Source organism: Cyprinodon tularosa, unplaced genomic scaffold (assembly GCF_016077235.1).
Source record: "Cyprinodon tularosa strain WSP-4 unplaced genomic scaffold, ASM1607723v1 ctg764, whole genome shotgun sequence".
Classification (NCBI taxonomy): domain Eukaryota; kingdom Metazoa; phylum Chordata; class Actinopteri; order Cyprinodontiformes; family Cyprinodontidae; genus Cyprinodon; species Cyprinodon tularosa.
The window spans coordinates 331943-351857 of NW_024039523.1; the positions used below are offsets into that span (position 1 = coordinate 331943).

Sequence of the window (19915 nt, forward strand, 5' to 3'; positions counted from 1 at the left end):
GAGCTATAGTGAAACTGACAATGCCCACGTGCATGGCAGCTGGATGCTGGAATACATCGGGTAAAATAGAAAAAAAAAGAGTTATTCCACCTTTCTGATTCCTGATCCTCCACGGACGGGTTGGTCGTTGGATCGCCAACTTGAAGAGGGAGGATTTGCCATCGAACTTCTGGCCAGAGAAAAAACCCGTAATATGTAGCCAACATTTGGAAGAAGAATGTTTTCAAGATGACTTGGATAATAGCGCGTTGTGACAAACACCAGATACAGCACTGGGACTTGATCAACAGCCGATACCGCACCGTGACGTCACTAACCAGTAGGTGGCAGTAGTGTTCTTTGACAAACATGGATGCCTCCAGTAAAGCACGTTCACATGAAAATTACTCTGAATTAAAAACACTGATCATTTATTGAACAGGATGGAATCATTTCAGATTTAAAGTACTTTCAGAAGTTTGAATTCTGAATATGAGCGAACTTCTCCTTTAAATGAAAGCAAACCAGTGAGACAAACTTTCCCTAAATGCTTGAAGAACAGCCTCATCCTTTTTAAAGAGTCAAAACAATAAAGTGACAAAATACTGTTAGGCTGTTAGAGTTCTGACAAATAAATTGTTTATTTTAGTCTAAACAAGCAGGCAGATAATAAAAAGACTGGCAGAATACAGAGCAGAGAAGGAGGTGGGATGCTTCCTTTGGGACGGGGTCCACAGACCCATAGAGGGGCCTCATGAGGGCCCGACGTCAGCAGAAAGACGGCCTTCTACGTCTACTACTAACAGGATGTGGATGTGAACACGTCTGTGAGCTGTGATACGGTGACACCCTGTCAGACGGACGCAGACAGACATTTAGGACAGACAGATGTTTAAGACAGATGGACGTTCAGGACAGACGGACGCTCGGGACAGATGGACATTTAGAACAGACAGATGTTCAAGACAGAAGGAGGTTTAGGACAGATCGACATTTAGGACAGACAGATGTTTAAGACAGACGAACATTTAGGACAGATGGACGCTGGAGAGAAAAGGACGTTTAGGACAGACGGACGCTCAGTGAGGTTGTCAGAGACTCTAATCTGCATCATGCTTCCTTTATGATTATTTACTTTAAAAAGTCAAGAAAAGCCAAGAAGGCAAGAAAAAAACTGCATCAAAGTTCAGTCAGCAGCCTGGAAGAGGCCCCGCCCCCCACTACCCCCCAGGATCCAGAAGAACACGCTGGCCTTCACCAGAGGAACTGAGCAGACCCCCATCCCCCCCTCAGATTGTCCCAGAATGGCTTCTGTTCTTGTCCAAAGCTCTACAGGTCCAGTGGGCCTTTATGAGGAGGAGCGGCTCTCTGGCGGCGCTGAAGCAGCTGCCTGTGGGTCCATCTGAGTCGCCATCCCAGGATTTCCATTCTCCGGACCGTTGCTCAGCGACATCTTTTCCAGATCTGAAGGACAGAAGGAAGATCTGTTAAGAACAGAGAATAGAGAGCTGGACATCGGATCCAGAAGAACCCAGAGAAAACCCTCCTCTTTCATAACAGCCCAGGAAACCGGCATTGTGGGTCCGTTTTAACCAACCCATCCACCTGCGACCCGCTGATGGAGGCTACAACCTAAAAGCTGACATGCTGACCTGCACCTTCTGTAAACGCACCCAACCCTTTCTTTATTTGTCATGTTTGTGTTCTAGAGCTTATTTCTGGGAGCGTTTCATAGAACTTGTTCATTTCTGATACAGTCAGCTTTAAGTATCGACCGGTACCAATACCGACCCAATATATCAGCATAAATCCTCACTACTTTCACCACTCATTTTCCAGAGTAAAATATCAGAACCAGTCTAATGGAGGGACATCACTCAAACAGAATGCTTTTACTATTAATTTCTATAAACAGAAGTGTTTCTATAAGCCAATTTACAGAAAGGCTTGTTTTTTCTGTCAGTTATCAGACCGATCAGGACAACATTCTATTAAAATGAAATAAATCCAGAGCCGCTGAGATCTAGAAAAGTTGAAGCAGCTTACTTAGCAACATTAAAAAGCTTTTTTCTAAAGATCCTCATTGAATAACTTCAATAATCATCTATATCATTCAGTTGTTTTATAACAAAGTGCTGTGAAAGCACAGAGACGTTCTGCTGCTGCTTCCTGAATGAAAAAGCTAACAGCGCTGACGGACAGATGCACCATGTCAGCTTTACTCTCATTCATAACGAGGGCTTTTCCCTGTTTGCTTCTTTTGAATAATGTCACTTCTCAGACTTGTTTATTTGGTTTCACTAAAGTTCCAAACTCCTGGTAGTTCACCTGGACTTTAGAGCCTTCCAGTGTTATTTTAGGGCTCTGAGGACAAAATGATCTTTATTAATGTAGCTTATGGTTCCTTATGTTCCAGACGGCCCATTCCTACTGGTCTGGTTCTTTTAGAACCGCGGTTCCGAACTCTGCTACCAATCGAGCTTAACAGAATCACAGCTTCCCAATTAAAAAACATCTGATCAGTGACAGCTGGATGGTAGCTCTCCTGAGCACTTTAACGTTATCCTCATGAGGATAATATATCCCCATAGCAACTAGGCCTTGGTCCACGGGGATACCAGTCCTTTGGTCCCCGTGGCCACCAGTCCTTCGGTCCCCGTGGCCACCAGTCCTTCGGTCCCCGTGGCCACCAGTCCTTCGGTCCCCGTGGCCACCAGTCCTTGGGTCCCCGGGGCGACCTGTCCTTGGGTCCTCGGGGCGACCTGTCCTTGGATCCTCGGGGCGACCTGTCCTTCGTACCTTATGGCGACCTGTCCTTCGTACCCCATGGCAACCGGTCCTTCATATCCCATGGCGACCTGTCCTTCTTACCCCATGGCGACCTGTCCTTGGTCTCCGGGGCGATCTGTCCTTCATACCTTATGGCGACCTGTCCTTCGTATCCCATGGCCACCAGTCCTTGGGTCCCCGGGGCGACCTGTCCTTGGGTCCCCGGGGCGACCTAACCTTGGTCTCCGGGGCGACCCGTCCTTCGTACCTTATGGCGACCTGTCCTTCGTACCCCATGGCAACCGGTCCTTCGTATCCCATGGCAACCGGTCCTTCGTATCCCATTGCAACCCGTCCTTCTTACCCCATGGCGACCTGTCCTTCGTACCCCTTTGTACCCCGTGACGACCTGTCCTTCGTACCCTTTTGTACCCCGTGATGACCTGTCATTCGTACCCCTTTGTACCCCGTGACAACCTGTCCTTCATACCCCTTTGTACCCCATGACGACCTATCTTTCGTACCCCTTTGTACTCCATGGCGACCTGTCCTTCGTACCCCTTTGTATCCCATGGCGACCTGTCCTTCCTACCCCTTTGTACCTCATGGTGACCTGTCCTTTGTACCTCATGGCGACCCGTCCTTCTTACCCCATGGCGACCTGTCTTTCGAATCTCATGGCGACCTGTCCTTTGTACCTCATGGCGACCTGTCCTTTGTACCCCATGACGACCTGTCCTTCGTACCCCTTTGTACCCTGTGACGACCTGTCCTTCGTACCCCTTTGTACCCCGTGACGACCTGTCCTTCGTACCCCTTTGTACCCCGTGACGACCTGTCTTTCGTACCCCTTTGTACTCCATGGCGACCTGTCCTTCGTACCCCTTTGTATCCCATGGCGACCTGTCCTTCCTACCCCTTTGTACCTCATGGTAACCTGTCCTTTGTAACCCATGGTGACCTGTCCTTTGTACCTCATGGCGACCCGTCCTTCTTACCCCATGGCGACCTGTCCTTCGAATCTCATGGCGACCTGTCCTTTGTACCTCATGGCGACCTGTCCTTTGTACCCCATGGCGACCTGTCCTTCGTACCCCTTTGTACCTCATGGCGAGCTGTCCTTTGTACCTCATGGTGACCTGTCCTTTGTACCTCATGGCGAGCTGTCCTTTGTACCTCATGGCGAGCTGTCCTTTGTACCTCATGGCGAGCTGTCCTTTGTACCTCATGGTGACCTGTCCTTTGTACCTCATGGCGACCTGTCCTTTGTACCCCATGGCGACCTGTCCTTCGTACCTCATGTCGACCTGTCCTTTGTACCTCATGTCGACCTGTCCTTCTTACCCCATGGCAACCTGTCCTTCGTACCCCTTTCTACCCCATGGCAACCTGTCCTTCGTACCACTTTGTACCTCATGGTGACCTGTCCTTTGTACCCTATGGCGACAGCGACCTGTCCTTTGTTTGTACCTCATGGTGACCTGTCCTTTGTACCCCATGGCGACCTGTCCTTTGTACCCCATGTCAAAATGGAGCATATCTCTGGGAAATTGTCCCCACAAATAAACACAAACATGGCAACATACATACTAGTCTTTGTCCTACCCTGAAGTGCTGCTGAGCACTTGTTAGTGGTCGATGTTGTGGCGCTGTCCTCAAGTTCGTCGAGATAAAGTCGGTACCGGTGGCCGCTGTCATCTTCATACTCCACGTTCTCGTCATCACTGTCCACCTCAGGGGCCACGTACACCACCTCGAACTCTATTTGTCCTCGCTGATATACAAAGGCAGCATGTTAGATAAAGGAGCTGCTCCAGCATGGAAGAGCTGATCCCAGAGATCGAGCAGATCCAGCCAACAGAATGGTTATGTTACCTGTTGAGAGAGGATGGTGACTGCCTCCTTGTGCTTGGCGTCTCGCAGATTGATGCTGTTGACAGCAAGGATAGCATCTCCCACATGAAGACCTCCACATCTGTCTGCAGGCTGGTTGGGATGGATCTCTGAGATCAGGATGGGAACGCCGTGCTCCTTCCCACCCTGAACACATAACACAAATTATTATGCGGTTAGAATGGGACTCTGTTAATTGCAATTAATACACTTCATATTTTGATCTATTCATGGTTCTAAAGCCCTGTGAAATTAATATAAACTTTACTGAATAGATTTCAATACTATAGATGAGCATTTCAAAATGAAAACCAGTTAGCCTGTATGACAGAGCCACCCACAGCGTTCTACACCAGTTAGCCTGTATGACAGAGCCACCCACAGCGTTCTACACCAGTTAGCCTGTATGACAGAGCCACCCACAGCGTTCTACACCAGTTAGCCTGTATGACAGAGCCACCCACAGCGTTCTACACCAGTTAGCCTGTATGACAGAGCCACACAGAGCTTTCTAAACCAGTTAGCCTGTATGACAGAGCCACCCACAGCGTTCTTAACCAGTTAGCCTGTATGACAGAGCGACCCACAGCGTTCTTAACCAGTTAGCCTGTATGACAGAGCCACCCACAGCGTCCTACACCAGTTAGCCTTTATGACAGAGCCACCCAGAGCGTTCTACAAAAGTTAGCCTGTATGACAGAGCCACACAGAGCTTTCTAAACCAGTTAGCCTGTATGACAGAGCGACCCACAGCGTTCTTAACCAGTTAGCCTGTATGACAGAGCCACCCACAGCGTCCTACACCAGTTAGCCTTTATGACAGAGCCACCCAGAGCGTTCTACAAAAGTTAGCCTGTATGACAGAGCCACACAGAGCTTTCTAAACCAGTTAGCCTTTATGACAGAGCCACCCAGAGCGTTCTACACCAGTTAGCCTATATGACAGAGCCACACAGAGCTTTCTAAACCAGTTAGCCTGTATGACAGAGCCACCCACAGCGTTCTTAACCAGTTAGCCTGTATGACAGAGCCACCCACAGCGTTCTTAACCAGTTAGCCTGTATGACAGAGCCACCCACAGCGTTCTACACCAATTAGCCTGTATGACAGAGCCACCCACAGCGTTCTTAACCAGTTAGCCTGTATGACAGAGCCACCCACAGCGTTCTTAACCAGTTAGCCTGTATGACAGAGCCACCCACAGCGTTCTTAACCAGTTAGCCTGTATGACAGAGCCACCCACAGCGTTCTACACCAGTTAGCCTTTATGACAGAGCCACCCACAGCGTTCTACAAAGGTTAGCCTGTATGACAGAGCCACCCACAGCGTTCTACACCAGTTAGCCTGTATGACAGAGCCACCCACAGCGTTCTACACCAGTTAGCCTGTATGACAGAGCCACCCACAGCGTTCTTAACCAGTTAGCCTGTATGACAGAGCGACCCACAGCGTTCTTAACCAGTTAGCCTGTATGACAGAGCCACCCACAGTGTTCTACACCAGTTAGCCTTTATATCAGAGCAACCCAGAGCGTTCTACACCAGTTAGCCTGTATGACAGAGCCACACGGAGCTTTCTAAACCAGTTAGCCTGTATGACAGAGCCACCCACAGCGTTCTTAACCAGTTAGCCTGTATGACAGAGCGACCCACAGCGTTCTTAACCAGTTAGCCTGTATGACAGAGCCACCCACAGCGTTCTTAACCAGTTAGCCTGTATGACAGAGCGACCCACAGCGTTCTTAACCAGTTAGCCTGTATGACAGAGCCACCCACAGCGTTCTACACCAGTTAGCCTTTATGACAGAGCCACCCAGAGCGTTCTACAAAAGTTAGCCTGTATGACAGAGCCACCCACAGCGTTCTACACCAGTTAGCCTGTATGACAGAGCCACCCACAGCATTCTACACCAGTTAGCCTGTATGACAGAGCCACCCAGAGTGTTCTAAACCAGTTAGCCTGTATGACAGAGCCACCCAGAGCATTCTACACCAGTTAGCCTGTATGACAGAGCCACCCACAACGTTCTTAACCAGTTAGCCTGTATGACAGAGCCACCCAGAGCGTTCTACACCAGTTAGCCTGTATGACAGAGCCACCCAGAGCGTTCTACACCAGTTAGCCTGTATGACAGAGCCACCCAGAGCATTCTACACCAGTTAGCCTGAATGACAGAGCCACACAGAGCTTTCTAAACCAGTTAGCCTGTATGACAGAGCCACCCACAGTGTTCTTAACCAGTTAGCCTGTATGACAGAGCGACCCACAGCGTTCTAAACCAGTTAGCCTGTATGACAGAGCCACCCACAGCGTTCTACACCAGTTAGCCTTTATATCAGAGCAACCCAGAGCGTTCTACAAAAGTTAGCCTGTATGACAGAGCCACCCACAGCGTTCTACACCAGTTAGCCTGTATGACAGAGCCCCCCACAGCATTCTACACCAGTTAGCCTGTATGACAGAGCCACCCACAGCGTTCTACACCAGTTAGCCTGTATGACAGAGCCCCCCACAGCATTCTACACCAGTTAGCCTGTATGACAGAGCCACCCACAGCGTTCTACACCAGTTAGCCTGTATGACAGAGCCACCCAGAGCGTTCTACACCAGTTAGCCTGTATGACAGAGCCACCCACAGCATTCTACACCAGTTAGCCTGTATGACAGAGCCACCCAGAGCGTTCTAAACCAGTTAGCCTGTATGACAGAGCCACCCAGAGCATTCTACACCAGTTAGCCTATATGACAGAGCCACACACAGCGTTCTTAACCAGTTAGCCTGTATGACAGAGCCACCCAGAGCATTCTACACCAGTTAGCCCGTATGACAGAGCCACCCAGAGCGTTCTAAACCAGTTAGCCTGTATGACAGAGCCACCCAGAGCGTTCTAAACCAGTTAGCCTATATGACAGAGCCACCCAGAGGGTTCTAAACCAGTTAGCCTGTATGACGGAGCCACCCAGAGCGTTCTAAACCAGTTAGCCTATATGACAGAGCCACCCAGAGGGTTCTAAACCAGTTAGCCTGTATGACGGAGCCACCCAGAGCGTTCTAAACCAGTTAGCCTGTATGACGGAGCCACCCAGAGCGTGCTAAACCAGTTAGCCTGTATGACAGAGCCACCCAGAGCATTCTAAACCAGTTAGCCTGTATGAAGCGCCACACAGAGCGTTCTAAACCAGTTAGCCTGTATGACAGAGCCACCCAGAGCGTTCTAAACCAGATAGCCTGTATGACAGAACCACTCAGAGCGTTCTAAACCAGTTAGCCTGTATGACAGAGCCACCCAGAGCGTTCTAAACCAGTTAGCCTGTATGACGGAGCCACCCAGAGCGTTCTAAACCAGTTAGCCTGTATCACGGAGCCACTCAGAGCGTTCTAAACCAGTTAGCCTGTATGACAGAGCCACCCAGAGCGTTCTAAACCAGTTAGCCTGTATCACGGAGCCACTCAGAGCGTTCTAAACCAGTTAGCCTGTATGACAGAGCCACCCAGAGCGTTCTAAACCAGTTAGCCTGTATGACAGAGCCACCCAGAGCGTTCTAAACCAGTTAGCCTGTATGACAGAGCCACCCAGAGCGTTCTAAACCAGTTAGCCTGTATGACAGAGCCACCCAGAGCGTTCTAAACCAGTTAGCCTGTATCACGGAGCCACTCAGAGCGTTCTAAACCAGTTAGCCTGTATGACAGAGCCACCCACAGTGTTCTACACCAGTTAACCTTTATGACAGAGCCACCCACAGCGTTCTACACCAGTTAACCTTTATGGCAGAGCCACCCAGAGCGTTCTACACCAGTTAGCCTGTATGACAGAGCCACCCACAGCGTTTTACACCAGTTAGCCTGTATGACAGAGCCACCCAGAGCGTTCTAAACCAGTTAGCCTGTATGACAGAGCCACCCAGAGCGTTCTAAACCAGTTAGCCTGTATGACGGAGCCACCCAGAGCGTTCTAAACCAGTTAGCCTGTATGACAGAGCCACCCAGAGCGTTCTAAACCAGTTAGCCTGTATCACGGAGCCACTCAGAGCGTTCTAAACCAGTTTGCCTGTATGACAGAGCCACCCAGAGCGTTCTAAACCAGTTAGCCTGTATGACAGAGCCACCCAGAGCGTTCTAAACCAGTTAGCCTGTATGACAGAGCCACCCAGAGCGTTCTAAACCAGTTAGCCTGTATCACAGAGCCACCCAGAGCGTTCTTAACCAGTTAGCCTGTATGACAGAGCCACCCAGAGCGTCTAAACCAGTTAGCCTGTATGACAGAGCCACCCAGAGCGTTCTAAACCAGTTTGCCTGTATGACAGAGCCACCCAGAGCGTTCTAAACCAGTTAGCCTGTATGACAGAGCCACCCAGAGCGTTCTAAACCAGTTAGCCTGTATGACAGAGCCACCCAGAGCGTTCTAAACCAGTTAGCCTGTATCACAGAGCCACCCAGAGCTTTCTTAACCAGTTAGCCTGTATGACAGAGCCACCCAGAGCGTTCTAAAACAGTTAGCCTGTATGACGGAGCCACCCAGAGCGTTCTAAACCAGTTAGCCTGTATAACAGAGCCACTCAGAGCGTTCTAAACCAGTTAGCCTATATGACGGAGCCACCCAGAGCGTTCTAAACCAGTTAGCCTGTATAACAGAGCCACTCAGAGCGTTCTAAACCAGTGCCTACAGCGTTCAATAACAGTTACTTTGTATGAAAGGCTCTGAGTTTGGATAAAGCTCTCAGGAGAACATGTAGGGAGGGATTCCTGGAGCTCCTTTTAACAACAGATTGATATTCAGTCATACAGAAGCCACTCAGAAATAGTGAGATATTCAAGTTCCAGTTACTGCCCACAGCTCAGATGTGGCTGCAGGGCCCAGGGTTCTGTTAGCACTCCTGATATTCATCCTGCTAACTCATTTCTTTCTGCAAAGACTTCCCAGGAGCTCTAAAGACCAGCATCCTGCTACTGGTGGTCCGGACTGCTTCCCGCTGGGCTCCCACACTAGAACTGCTCTTGTTCAAACTCCATCTTCCACCAGATGTGTGCTTCCAGTATGACTTTAATTGCATCTCCCTCTGAACAGGCCTACTGGGCATAAGAACCAGGTCCTCATGCTGCAGATCCTGGTTTCTAAGGTAAGGCTAAGTGTAGAACTATGGTAAGGTTATCCGCTCACAACAGGAAGACGAAGCACAACTTACAGTGATGGAGATCCCCAGGCCTTCATGATCCTCTTTGAGGAGCACCACCTTCCTGATGGGGCCCACCCCTTGGCTCTTCTTCAGAGAATCTGGCTCCTGGGATTTAAGAAGGTAAGTTTCAGTGACCCCACGGTCAGGAGGAACGGAGGACGTGCTGGCGTCTGTCAAACCTACATGTCCCACTGGGGAGGGCAGCGGCTTCTTTGGGTCACTGCGTCCTCGGCATGCCCGGATGACCGTTTTATGGCGGTGGAGGTGGATCTCTGCCTCCAGCTGATTCCACAGCTTATCATGGGCGGGTCCCTTCATATCTCGACCCAGTAACTGGATCTGCTGCACCCTGAAAAGGAGACCACATCATTCCCCACTTTATTGTCCACTAATTGGAGGCATAGCAAACCTGGAAAAAGGAAGATATCAACATCTACAGCTACAGCAGTGCTGGGCTCCATGGAGACGGACTAGTAACATTCGGATTATGGGTGACGATGGTCCACAGAACCAGCTTCAGAAATGAGCTGCCTTTGGTGGGCCGTCACAGCTACAAACACCTCAGAAGGAAGCGATGATGTTCAAGATTTCAGCTCTCCAGGAGAAAACCTGAAGCAGAACCCAGAGCCTCCTGTTAGGCCTTCTGGATCAGTACCAAGCACTCACCCTTACCTGCCAGCCAGCTCCTTGTCCAGGTATTTAGCAGCTAGTCTGGCGCCGTACACCTCAGCCTGCAGTACTGCAATGTGCCTGCGGAGGGCCTCATTTTCCTTCTTAAAGAGCCGCACCTCTGCCTCCAGTCTGGCCTCGGTCAGCTTCTCCTTCTTACTGGCCTCCAGTTCCTGTTCCTGTGACAGAGAAAGCCTGGTTAGACTGGGAGAAAGACGACCCAGTTTATATAGATGACCAGTTCTGATTTGCTGGTGAAGGTTCTCAGTCGTCCAGGTCATAGTTCTGGTTTATAGAGATGACCCGGTTACGGCTCGTAAAGACAACCCAGATCCGGTTCATAGAGATGACCTGCTTTATGATTTATAATGAGGACCGGGTCAGGTTTATAGAGTCGACGACGTGCCGGTTCCGTTTTAGAAAGATGACCCAGTTCTGGTTCTTAAAGACGACCCAGTTCCAGTTCATAAAGACAACACAGTTTATAAAGACTAGCTGGTTCTGATTTATAATGAGGACCCGGTTTATAGAGACGACCCAGATCTGGTTTATAAAAGATTATTGGAGCCAAACTCCAACCCTCCTGGTTTCTGTGTGTCTGATCTCCTCAAACCAAACAGCTGATGGAGCAGGAAGAGCCTCCATCAACCGGTTGACTAGGAAAAGATTTCAGAGATCAGTCCTCGTTCTCTGGGACCTGACAGACCCAGAGAACAGAACAGAACTTCCAGCCCAGCAGGTGGAAAAGCTTTAACTGGTCCTGGAGCATTTCAGGGTCAAATCAAAGCAACAACAACAAACAAAACTTACCATGTCTTCCAAAGTGGTAGCAAGCTTTGATGCAGAGGAAAGAGAAGGACAGAGAAGGTGGAGGTTAGAGGCTGCTCTGCTACGTTGGAGATGACAGATAGAGCAGAAGGTGGAGCTCAGAGTCTATCAGTTTCTTCACCAACAACCATTCAGGACTCTCATTTCCTGAATCTATCATCAATTCACTGCCATCAGCTTGGCTCTGAAGTCATGATGACTTTAATGGAAAGAAACCACTGATTGGCTGAATTTAGGCTGGTTCCACCTCGACTGGTAGTGTTAGCCTGCTGCTGTGGGATGGACCCGCCCACCCTACTGTGAGAGACGTGACAGAAAGCCAACCTTCTGGGTCACCTACCAGCCGCTCTTTGATGGTGTCAGAGTCCTCAGCCTGACCCTGCTTGGCACTCAGCTGGAGCTGCAGGGCGTGAAGCTGCAGGAGCAGGTCATGCACCTCCTTCTCCACCACCACCCGCTCAGATTTAGCTTCAGTCAACTCAGAGCGCAGGTCGACTAGCTGGGCCTGGATCAGAAAGTCGGAGGAGAAAGAAGAGAGTCAGAGCAGAGCTGTGACCCCTGACCCCTGACAAACCAAAACACAAACCCAATCAGGAGTTCAGAAATGTAAGGTAAACGGTTAATAGAGTTGGCATTACAACCAGGGGAATGGGATGGCAGCCAGCTGCTGATAGGATGAATTAGTACACCGTCACCTTCATTGTCAAACTGTTTTATTTTCAAAATAAATGCAATTAACCAGCATGAATTCTGATAAGATGTTAAATAAGTGTAAGCCTGAAGACTGATGATGGAAATGAAAACAATTTTAGTGATTATTTGGTCAGATACCTCTTTCCCATTTTAGTCTAGTTTGAGTTCTCCTTGGCTCCATCTTTTTAATACCACATCCAAAGTAGAGAGCTAACCTGAGCCTGTTATGCTGCTATAGGCTTAGACTGCTGGAGGACTTAGGGACCCTATTCCCTGCTTCATTCTATCTCTATTCTCCCACTCTGCAGAATCTGTTAGTTCAATCTCTAACGTTCTGCTCTCTCTGCTTTTTCTCATAGTAGCTTCATCTGGTCTGTTCCTGTTTGGCTGTGACTCCATCCTGGAGAGAAATATCAGCTGTGCTGCTGCCATCAACACCTTTGTTTATAGATGTTCGAGATTGCCCTGTTTTTCAATGTAGTCCTCTTTCTCTCACTGTGACTGACTAGATGTGCTCTCTTCATCCTCTGACATGGGAGCTGGCTCAGAGCTCATCTGCCTGGTTGTGTGTTTCCTGGACGCCGCCACCTGTGGAGCTGGTTTACAATAGCCTTTTTTTACTCTGCTTCTTACTGTATGTCTGCTTCTGTCTCTTTGAACCCCAGCCGGCCTCGACAAATGGCCGCTCACACAGAGTGTGATTGTGGTTGAGGTTCTTCCTGTTAAAAGGGAGTTTTCCTCTCCACTGTTGCAACAAGCATGCTTAGTGTGAGGGATTGCCTTTGAGTCAATGAGTCGATGCAATCAACTGGTTTTCCTTAGATAGAATCAGTCTGACTGGATGACATGATGAACTGTAAAATGCCTTGAGATGAAGTGATGTGAATTGGTGCTATAGAAATAAACTGAACTGATTTGAATTAAACCTAGACTGAAATATTTAATCCGTTTATAAATACACAGAATTGAATGGAGATTCTACTCAGAGTCCAACAAATTACTTTTATTTCCAACTTACTGGGTAAGACTGAAGCTTGGAGCCAAAAAAGACAAAAGGTTATAATCTTAGAAATGTACTTTTCTTCTGTCATTTTCCTCTTTCAGTAACACCAGCAGCAGCCCCATCAGCCTTTCTGTCCCTTACATTCATCTGAAAACCTCCGACCAGTACAGACAGCTCCTCCTCAGCAAACGGCATCATTAGGTGTTTGTGAACGGAGCTGCGGTGAGGAAGGAGCTGGGACAAGGAAGCAGGATGCTTCCTATGATACTTCAGTTAGCATAGGGACCTTCTGACATCCTCATCTGCCATGGATGATTTTCCCTCCTGCTTTGCAGGACATAGCCACAGGCTGATTTCTTTAATTCCTGCTTTCTTCCTCCCTCCCTCCCTCTTCCTGAATGCATACTTCCATCCATAATAAGGGTAAAGGGTTTAGACTTTAGACAGATTCTATATCTCGTTTAGTTTACACAAGTGTAAAACAAAAAGAAATTTCGTTTGGAAACAGCTCACTGGACAATTTCATGTTTTAAAAAGTGGAGCCTTGAAAAATAGTAAAAGTATTAATAAAAACAGAATAAAAAGGCAGTCACTCAGCACCTGGATATCTAGAGGATATCTAGATCCAGGTGCTGCAGAGTGCAGATCTATCTGATGATGGAAGGAGCTCCACTTTCACAGGCGGTTCCCAGCTGCATTCACTGCCTCAGTTGCCATAGTAACGGAGCCCCATGTCTGTACTGACTTGATATTTCAGATAATTCCTCTTGTTAACCCTTTCCTAATCCAGATTAAATCTGCTCCCACATTAACACAAAGACCTGTCAGATTTGATCTCCCCACTAATTTCTAATGCAAACGTTTGAAACAGAGACAGGAACCTGTTTGACCGGCTGTCATCTCCGCTAATCTGGGCCCCTAACAGCTAATCTGGGCCCCTAACAGCTAATCTGGGCCCCTAACAGCCTATCTGGGCCCCTAACAGCCTATCTGGGCCCCTAACAGCCTATCTGGGCCCCTAATAGCCTGTCTGGGCCCCTAACAGCCTGTCTGGGCCCCTAACAGCCTGTCTGGGCCCCTAACAGCCTGTCCGGACCCCTAACAGTCTGTCTGGACCCCTAACAGCCTATCTGGACCCCTAACAGCCTGTCTGGACCCCTAGGGAACAGGGCGGGGGGACTCACCTCCAGCCAATCTGGGCCCCTAACAGTTAATCTGGGCCCTTACAGCTAATCTGGGACCCTAACAGCCAACCTGGGCCCCTAGGGGCCGGAGCGGGTGGACTCCCCTCCAGCTAATCTGGGCCCCTAGGGATCGGGGCAGGGGGATTCACCTCCAGCCAATCTGAGCCCCTAACAGTTAATCGGGGCCACTAACAGCCAATCGGGGCCCCTAACATCCTATCTGGGCCCCTAACAGCCTATCGGGGCCCCTAACAGCCTATCGGGCCCCCTAACAGCCTATCGGGCCCCCTAACAGCCTATCTGGGCCCCTAACAGACTATCTGGGCCCCTAACAGTTAATCGGGGCCCCTAACAGCCTATCTGAGCCCCTAACAGTTAATCGGGGCCCCTAACAGCCTATCTGGGCCCCTAACAGACTATCTGGGCCCCTAACAGACTATCTGGGCCCCTAAGGGCCGGGGCGGGGGGACTCACCTCCAGCTTGTGGTTGAGCTGAAACACCGTCTGGCTTTTATGGCAGAGCTGAGCAAAGCAGGAGCTCAGGCTGGTCATCTTCTGCCTTCCTTCGTAGGTGATATCTACTTGATCCGGGTCTATTTCTCCCAGCAAAAGGTCCACGTCCACAAACGCCTTGTCGAACTCCTTCTCTAAGACCTCCAGCCATCGGAACATGGACATACCGGGACCGAGGCCCGAGCTGTGGGCCGCCGGGGAGCAGCCAGCGGAGGCGGACATGGTGGCAGGAAGTTAGGCCAGCAGCTAACTGTGGTTAGCGCTCTGATGGAGCCGAGAGGTGCTTGGAAGCCTTCAGGTGATCCAGCTACTCCTCACAGGGGATCACTGCTAGATTCCCAGACGCCTGACGGACTGTTTCCATCGGGAAGGAAGTAGGACGTAACCCGGAAGTCCTGGAACAGGCGATCGATTCGATCTGAGTCGATTACTTCAGACTTCAGACAATACAAACCTTTATTGAACAGCAACAAATAAACAACACAGGAATGTAAAACAGAGGCGCTGTAGACCTGTTTGAAGGGTTTAAAATGACTAAAAACTAAATGTAAATTTTTTCCTCTGTATTATGACTAAGATGTGGTCTTTTAACAGTGCTGTAAGTGTTATAGCGCTACATAGAGCAGCTTTGCTGGTTATAGACCTATTTGAAGAGTGAAAAAATAGATTTGAACTTTTTTTTTTCTAAACTAAGAGCTGTAGTATGATCGGTATGATCGCATTGCAGCTAGAAGGTTCTGGGTTCGATTCCCAGCCCGGGGTCTTTCTACAGGGAGTCTGCATGTTCTCCCAGAGCATGTATGGGTTCTCTCCGGGTACTCCAGCTTCCTCTCACAGTCCAAAAACATGACTGTTAGGTTAATTGGCTTCTCTAGATTCTCCCTGGGTGTGAGTGTGAATGGTTGTTTGTCCCGTTTGTCTCTGTGTTTCCCTGCGATGGACTGAAGACCTGTCCAGGGTGGACCCCGCCTCTCATCAAGAAACAGCTGGAGATAGACACCAGCACCCCTCACCATCCCACCAGGGTTAAGGCCCATTCATACCTCACGTAAAAGACGGATACGGATACGTGTGGAGTGTTTCATACGTTCTAACCGTCGATTTCGCCCGTACTTTGACACGAAAATTGGGAGCTTACGCTTACGGACGAAACGGATCAATACGGAGCAATACTACCGGAAACGGTGGGGGCGCTATTGAGTTTTTAGTACAAAATGTCAACAAAATCACAAAGAAGGTTAGAATGCAACAGAATCAGGTCTTGGACCATCGCCATGTTTTGATCAATGACGAATCATTGGCGCCCAGCACTGCCACCTAGAGGAAATACGGGTTATTGCGCACCTCAACGGACGGAGGTATGAAGGAGTCAACGGATAGAACGTACGGACAGAAATACGGACGTGCAGGCCAAACGTGAGGTATGTATAGGCCTATAGTGGTGAAGGAGATGGATGGATGGATGGATGGATGGGGTGTTTTAACTGTGGTGTAATTTTCATGGTTCTTTATTGCTATTTTAATACTTTTTTCATTGATATAAAATATTAGTTTAGGCATTATCGATTTATTGATATTTAATTGATGAGCAGCCAATTTATTTAAAAACCAACATTTCTCATGCGTCAAGAGGATCTTTTAAAGGTGAAGTCCATTCATATTCAGAATTCAACCTTCTGAAAGTATTTTAAATATGGAATGATTCCATCCTATTCAATACATGATCTGTGTTTTTAATTCAGATTAATTTTCATGTGAATGTGCTTTACTGGAGGCATCCATGTTTGTCAAAGAACACTACTGCCACCTACTGGTTAGTGACGTCACGGTGCGGTATCGGCTGTTGATCAAGTCCCAGTGCTGTATCTGGTGTTTGCCACAACGCGCTATTATCCAAGTCATCTTGAAAACATTCTTCTTCCAAATGTTGGCTACATATTACGGGTTTTTTCTCTGGCCAGAAGCTCGATGGCAAATCCTCCCTCTTCAAGTTGGCGATCCAACGACCAACCCGTCCGTGGAGGATCAGGAATCAGAAAGGTGGAATAACTCTTTATTTTCACTTTTCCCCGATGTATTCCAGCATCCAGCTGCCATGCACGTGGGCATTGTCAGTTTCACTATAGCTCTGGTGAATTTCAATGGTGAAGTCCTCTGGAAATCTTCAATAATTGTTGTTGATTGCAGATGTGTCTAGTAGTTCCCATTGATTTAGCTTGGAAAGCGGGGAGAATGGCGCTAGGCTTACCGCACCGTGATGTCACTGCTGGAAGATGGCAGGAGGGGTTACTATGTTTGGGCAAAAATGGCCGCACCCAGACTCAGTGATCGCGACAAAAAATATTCTTATTTTTTTACTGATTAAAGCTTAATTCATTAAATCACTGCAAACATATTAGTTTTAGATATAAATAATGATTAATTATTCCTCGCTGACCAGACTTTTCCTTTAAAAAAAGGGTTTAGCAAATTGTACTTGGGTTGTCCTCAGATGAAAGAAGGAAATTCTAGAAACCTCTTTGATCTGGGATTTAAATGACAGGTCCTGATCAAAAACAACACCAAGATTTTTTACTTTATTATCTGAAATCCGTTTAATCCCATCCAAATGAAGTGACTGACTAATCAGCTTCTTTTTCAGAGACTCTGGTCCAGAGACTATAACTTCTGTTTTGTCTGCATTCAGAAGCAGAAAGTTAAGAGTCATCCAGGTTTTTATGTCTTCAAGACATGCCTGTAATCTATGTAATGGGTTAGCTTCATCTGGATTTATAGACAGATATAGCTGGGTATCATCAGCATAACAGTGGAAATTAATATAAGTGGTGGGCATAGATACATTTTTTTCTATACAGATTTATCCACACATTTGTTTCTTATAGATACAACAGTTTAAAAACACTCTGGTAAAAGTTGAAGTATCAGCTGGACCTCTTTACTCAAATAAAAGTGAAAAAGTATGTGCTCCAAAAACTACTTAAAATATAAAGTATAAAATAACCTTTAAAAAAACAGCCAGATGCCACTGGATGACGACTATTTCTAAAACTTCTCTGAGATAGGGCCAAGGATGAGGGAGGTCTTGCTGGTCTCCATCTCCCGATACGCTCTCGCCTGTGTCCGACCTTTCAGACATTTCAACATCTTTTTCTGAATCCCACATTGTAGCATGGCATAGACAATTCACGTTTGCAGTTTGAAGAACACCTGCTTGCTTCTGATGATTTCCTTTAGCTAACCAATGAGTGTTTGCGTTATATGACTCATCCAATCACACTAGTTTCACTAGATGTGGATGGAGCCAATGATCTGCATTGGATGGAGCACATGACGGGAAATAAATATTTATAAACATTAAACCAGGGGTAACCAATTAACAATCAGCAGGGCCTGAATAAAGAAAACCAACCAGTAAAGGTCTGGAGACATTTTTAATGATCTGTTATTTAACACTGAAATAAAATGAGGTGTTTATGCGTCTATGTTGTACATTGAATTTTTAAATAATTAAAAAAATAGAAAAAGGTAATAGAATTTTTTTCCAAATTTTTCATTTAAAAATTTCCCGATTCCCATATTTTATAAAACACCTGAACTGAACTTTTTTCTCTTTCTTTTTCCTGTCTTAATGTTGGCAGTGGGCTTTAGGCTGCCCTGCAAGGCTTTAAACCTGGGTTTGAATGGAGACTAAGCCATTCTAAAGCACATACACTATATTGCCAAAAGTATTTGCTCACCCATCCAAATTATTGGAATCAGGTGTTCCAATCACTTCCATGGCCACAGGTGTATAAATTCAAGCACCTAGGCATGCAGACTGTTTTTACAAACATTTGTGAAAGAATGGGTCGCTCTCAGGAGCTCAGTGAATTCCAGCGTGGAACTGTGATAGGATGCCACCTGTGCAACAAATCCAGTCGTGAAATTTCCTCGCTCCTAAATATTCCACAGTCAACTGTCAGCTGTATTATAAGAAAATGGAAGTGTTTGGGAACGACAGCAACTCAGCCACGAAGTGGTAGGCCACGTAAACTGACGGAGCGGGGTCAGCGGATGCTGACGCGCATAGTGCGAAGAGGTCGCCAACTTTCTGCAGAGTCAATCACTACAGACCTCCAAACTTCATGTGGCCTTCAGATTAGCTCAAGAACAGTGCGCAGAGAGCTTCATGGAATGGGTTTCCATGGTCGAGCAGCTGCATCCAAGCCATACATCACCAAGTGCAATGCAAAGCGTCGGATGCGGTGGTGTAAAGCACGCCGCCACTGGACTCTAGAGCAGTGGAGACGCGTTCTCTGGAGTGACGAATCGCGCTTCTCCATCTGGCAATCTGATGGACGGGTCTGGGTTTGGCGGTTGCCAGGAGAACGGTACTTGTCTGACTGCATTGTGCCAAGTGTAAAGTTTGGTGGAGGGGGGATTATGGTGTGGGGTTGTTTTTCAGGAGCTGGGCTTGGCCCCTTAGTTCCAGTGAAAGGAACTCTGAATGCTTCAGCATACCAAGACATTTTGGACAATTCCATGCTCCCAACTTTGTGGGAACAGTTTGGAGCTGGCCCCTTCCTCTTCCAACATGACTGTGCACCAGTGCACAAAGCAAGGTCCATAAAGACATGGATGACAGAGTCTGGTGTGGATGAACTTGACTGGCCTGCACAGAGTCCTGACCTCAACCCGATAGAACACCTTTGGGATGAATTAGAGCGGAGACTGAGAGCCAGGCCTTCTCGTCCAACATCAGTGTGCGACCTCACAAATGCGCTTCTGGAAGAATGGTCAAAAATTCCCATAAACACACTCCTAAACCTTGTGGACAGCCTTCCCAGAAGAGTTGAAGCTGTTCTAGCTGCAAAGGGTGGACCGACGTCATATTGAACCCTATGGATTAGGAACGGGATGTCACTTAAGCTCATATGTGAGTCAAGGCAGGTGAGCAAATACTTTTGGCAATATAGTGTATCAAGGAGCTCATTTTGAGCCTGGATCCAGATTTATTGTTGATTCTGTTCATGGTGGAGAATCCTGCTTCACAGCAGCAGGTTGAGCCAAACATCCTCTAAATGTTCAGGCTCCGCTCAGGTCCGGTCAGGTCAAGATCTACTATTTCAATCGCACCAAACAGGAGACCCTGACCAGGAAGCTGATTTCTCATCTCCATCAGAAACCACACATATGCTGGATGCTGATGAGTTTTTTTTACATGTCATA

General features: G+C 47.8%; 1 protein-coding gene across 2 annotated transcripts; it reads right to left on the bottom strand.

Moving 5' to 3' along the window:
* Window positions 1-595: 595 nt before the first annotated feature.
* gopc (golgi-associated PDZ and coiled-coil motif containing) lies at window positions 596-15120 on the bottom strand. Of its 2 annotated transcripts, XM_038270525.1 has the most exons (9): window positions 14669-15120; window positions 11655-11819; window positions 11297-11320; window positions 10490-10665; window positions 10001-10166; window positions 9827-9922; window positions 4624-4788; window positions 4354-4522; window positions 596-1443 (listed from the first exon to the last, which is right to left on the bottom strand). In XM_038270525.1, exons 1-9 carry the CDS (start codon window positions 14927-14929, stop codon window positions 1328-1330), a joined length of 1338 nt encoding a protein of 445 aa, XP_038126453.1. In that variant the 5' UTR covers window positions 14930-15120; the 3' UTR covers window positions 596-1327. The 2 variants fall into 2 exon arrangements, with proteins under 2 accessions (XP_038126453.1, XP_038126454.1); XM_038270526.1 differs by lacking the exon at window positions 11297-11320 and having other exon boundaries at window positions 14669-15119.
* Window positions 15121-19915: the final 4795 nt, after the last annotated feature.

Excerpts from the sequence above, each read along its gene's own strand:
- gopc (XM_038270525.1), bottom strand. The coding sequence starts at position 14,929 with ATGTCCGCCTCCGCTGGCTGCTCCCCGGCGGCCCACAGCTCGGGCCTC. Across the intron at positions 11,820-14,668 it reads AGCTCAACCACAAGCTGGAG|GCCCAGCTAGTCGACCTGCG; the intron begins GTGAGTCCCCCC and ends TTTCTGATCCAG. Across the intron at positions 9,923-10,000 it reads TGCCCTCCCCAGTGGGACAT|GAGCCAGATTCTCTGAAGAA; the intron begins GTAGGTTTGACA and ends CTTAAATCCCAG.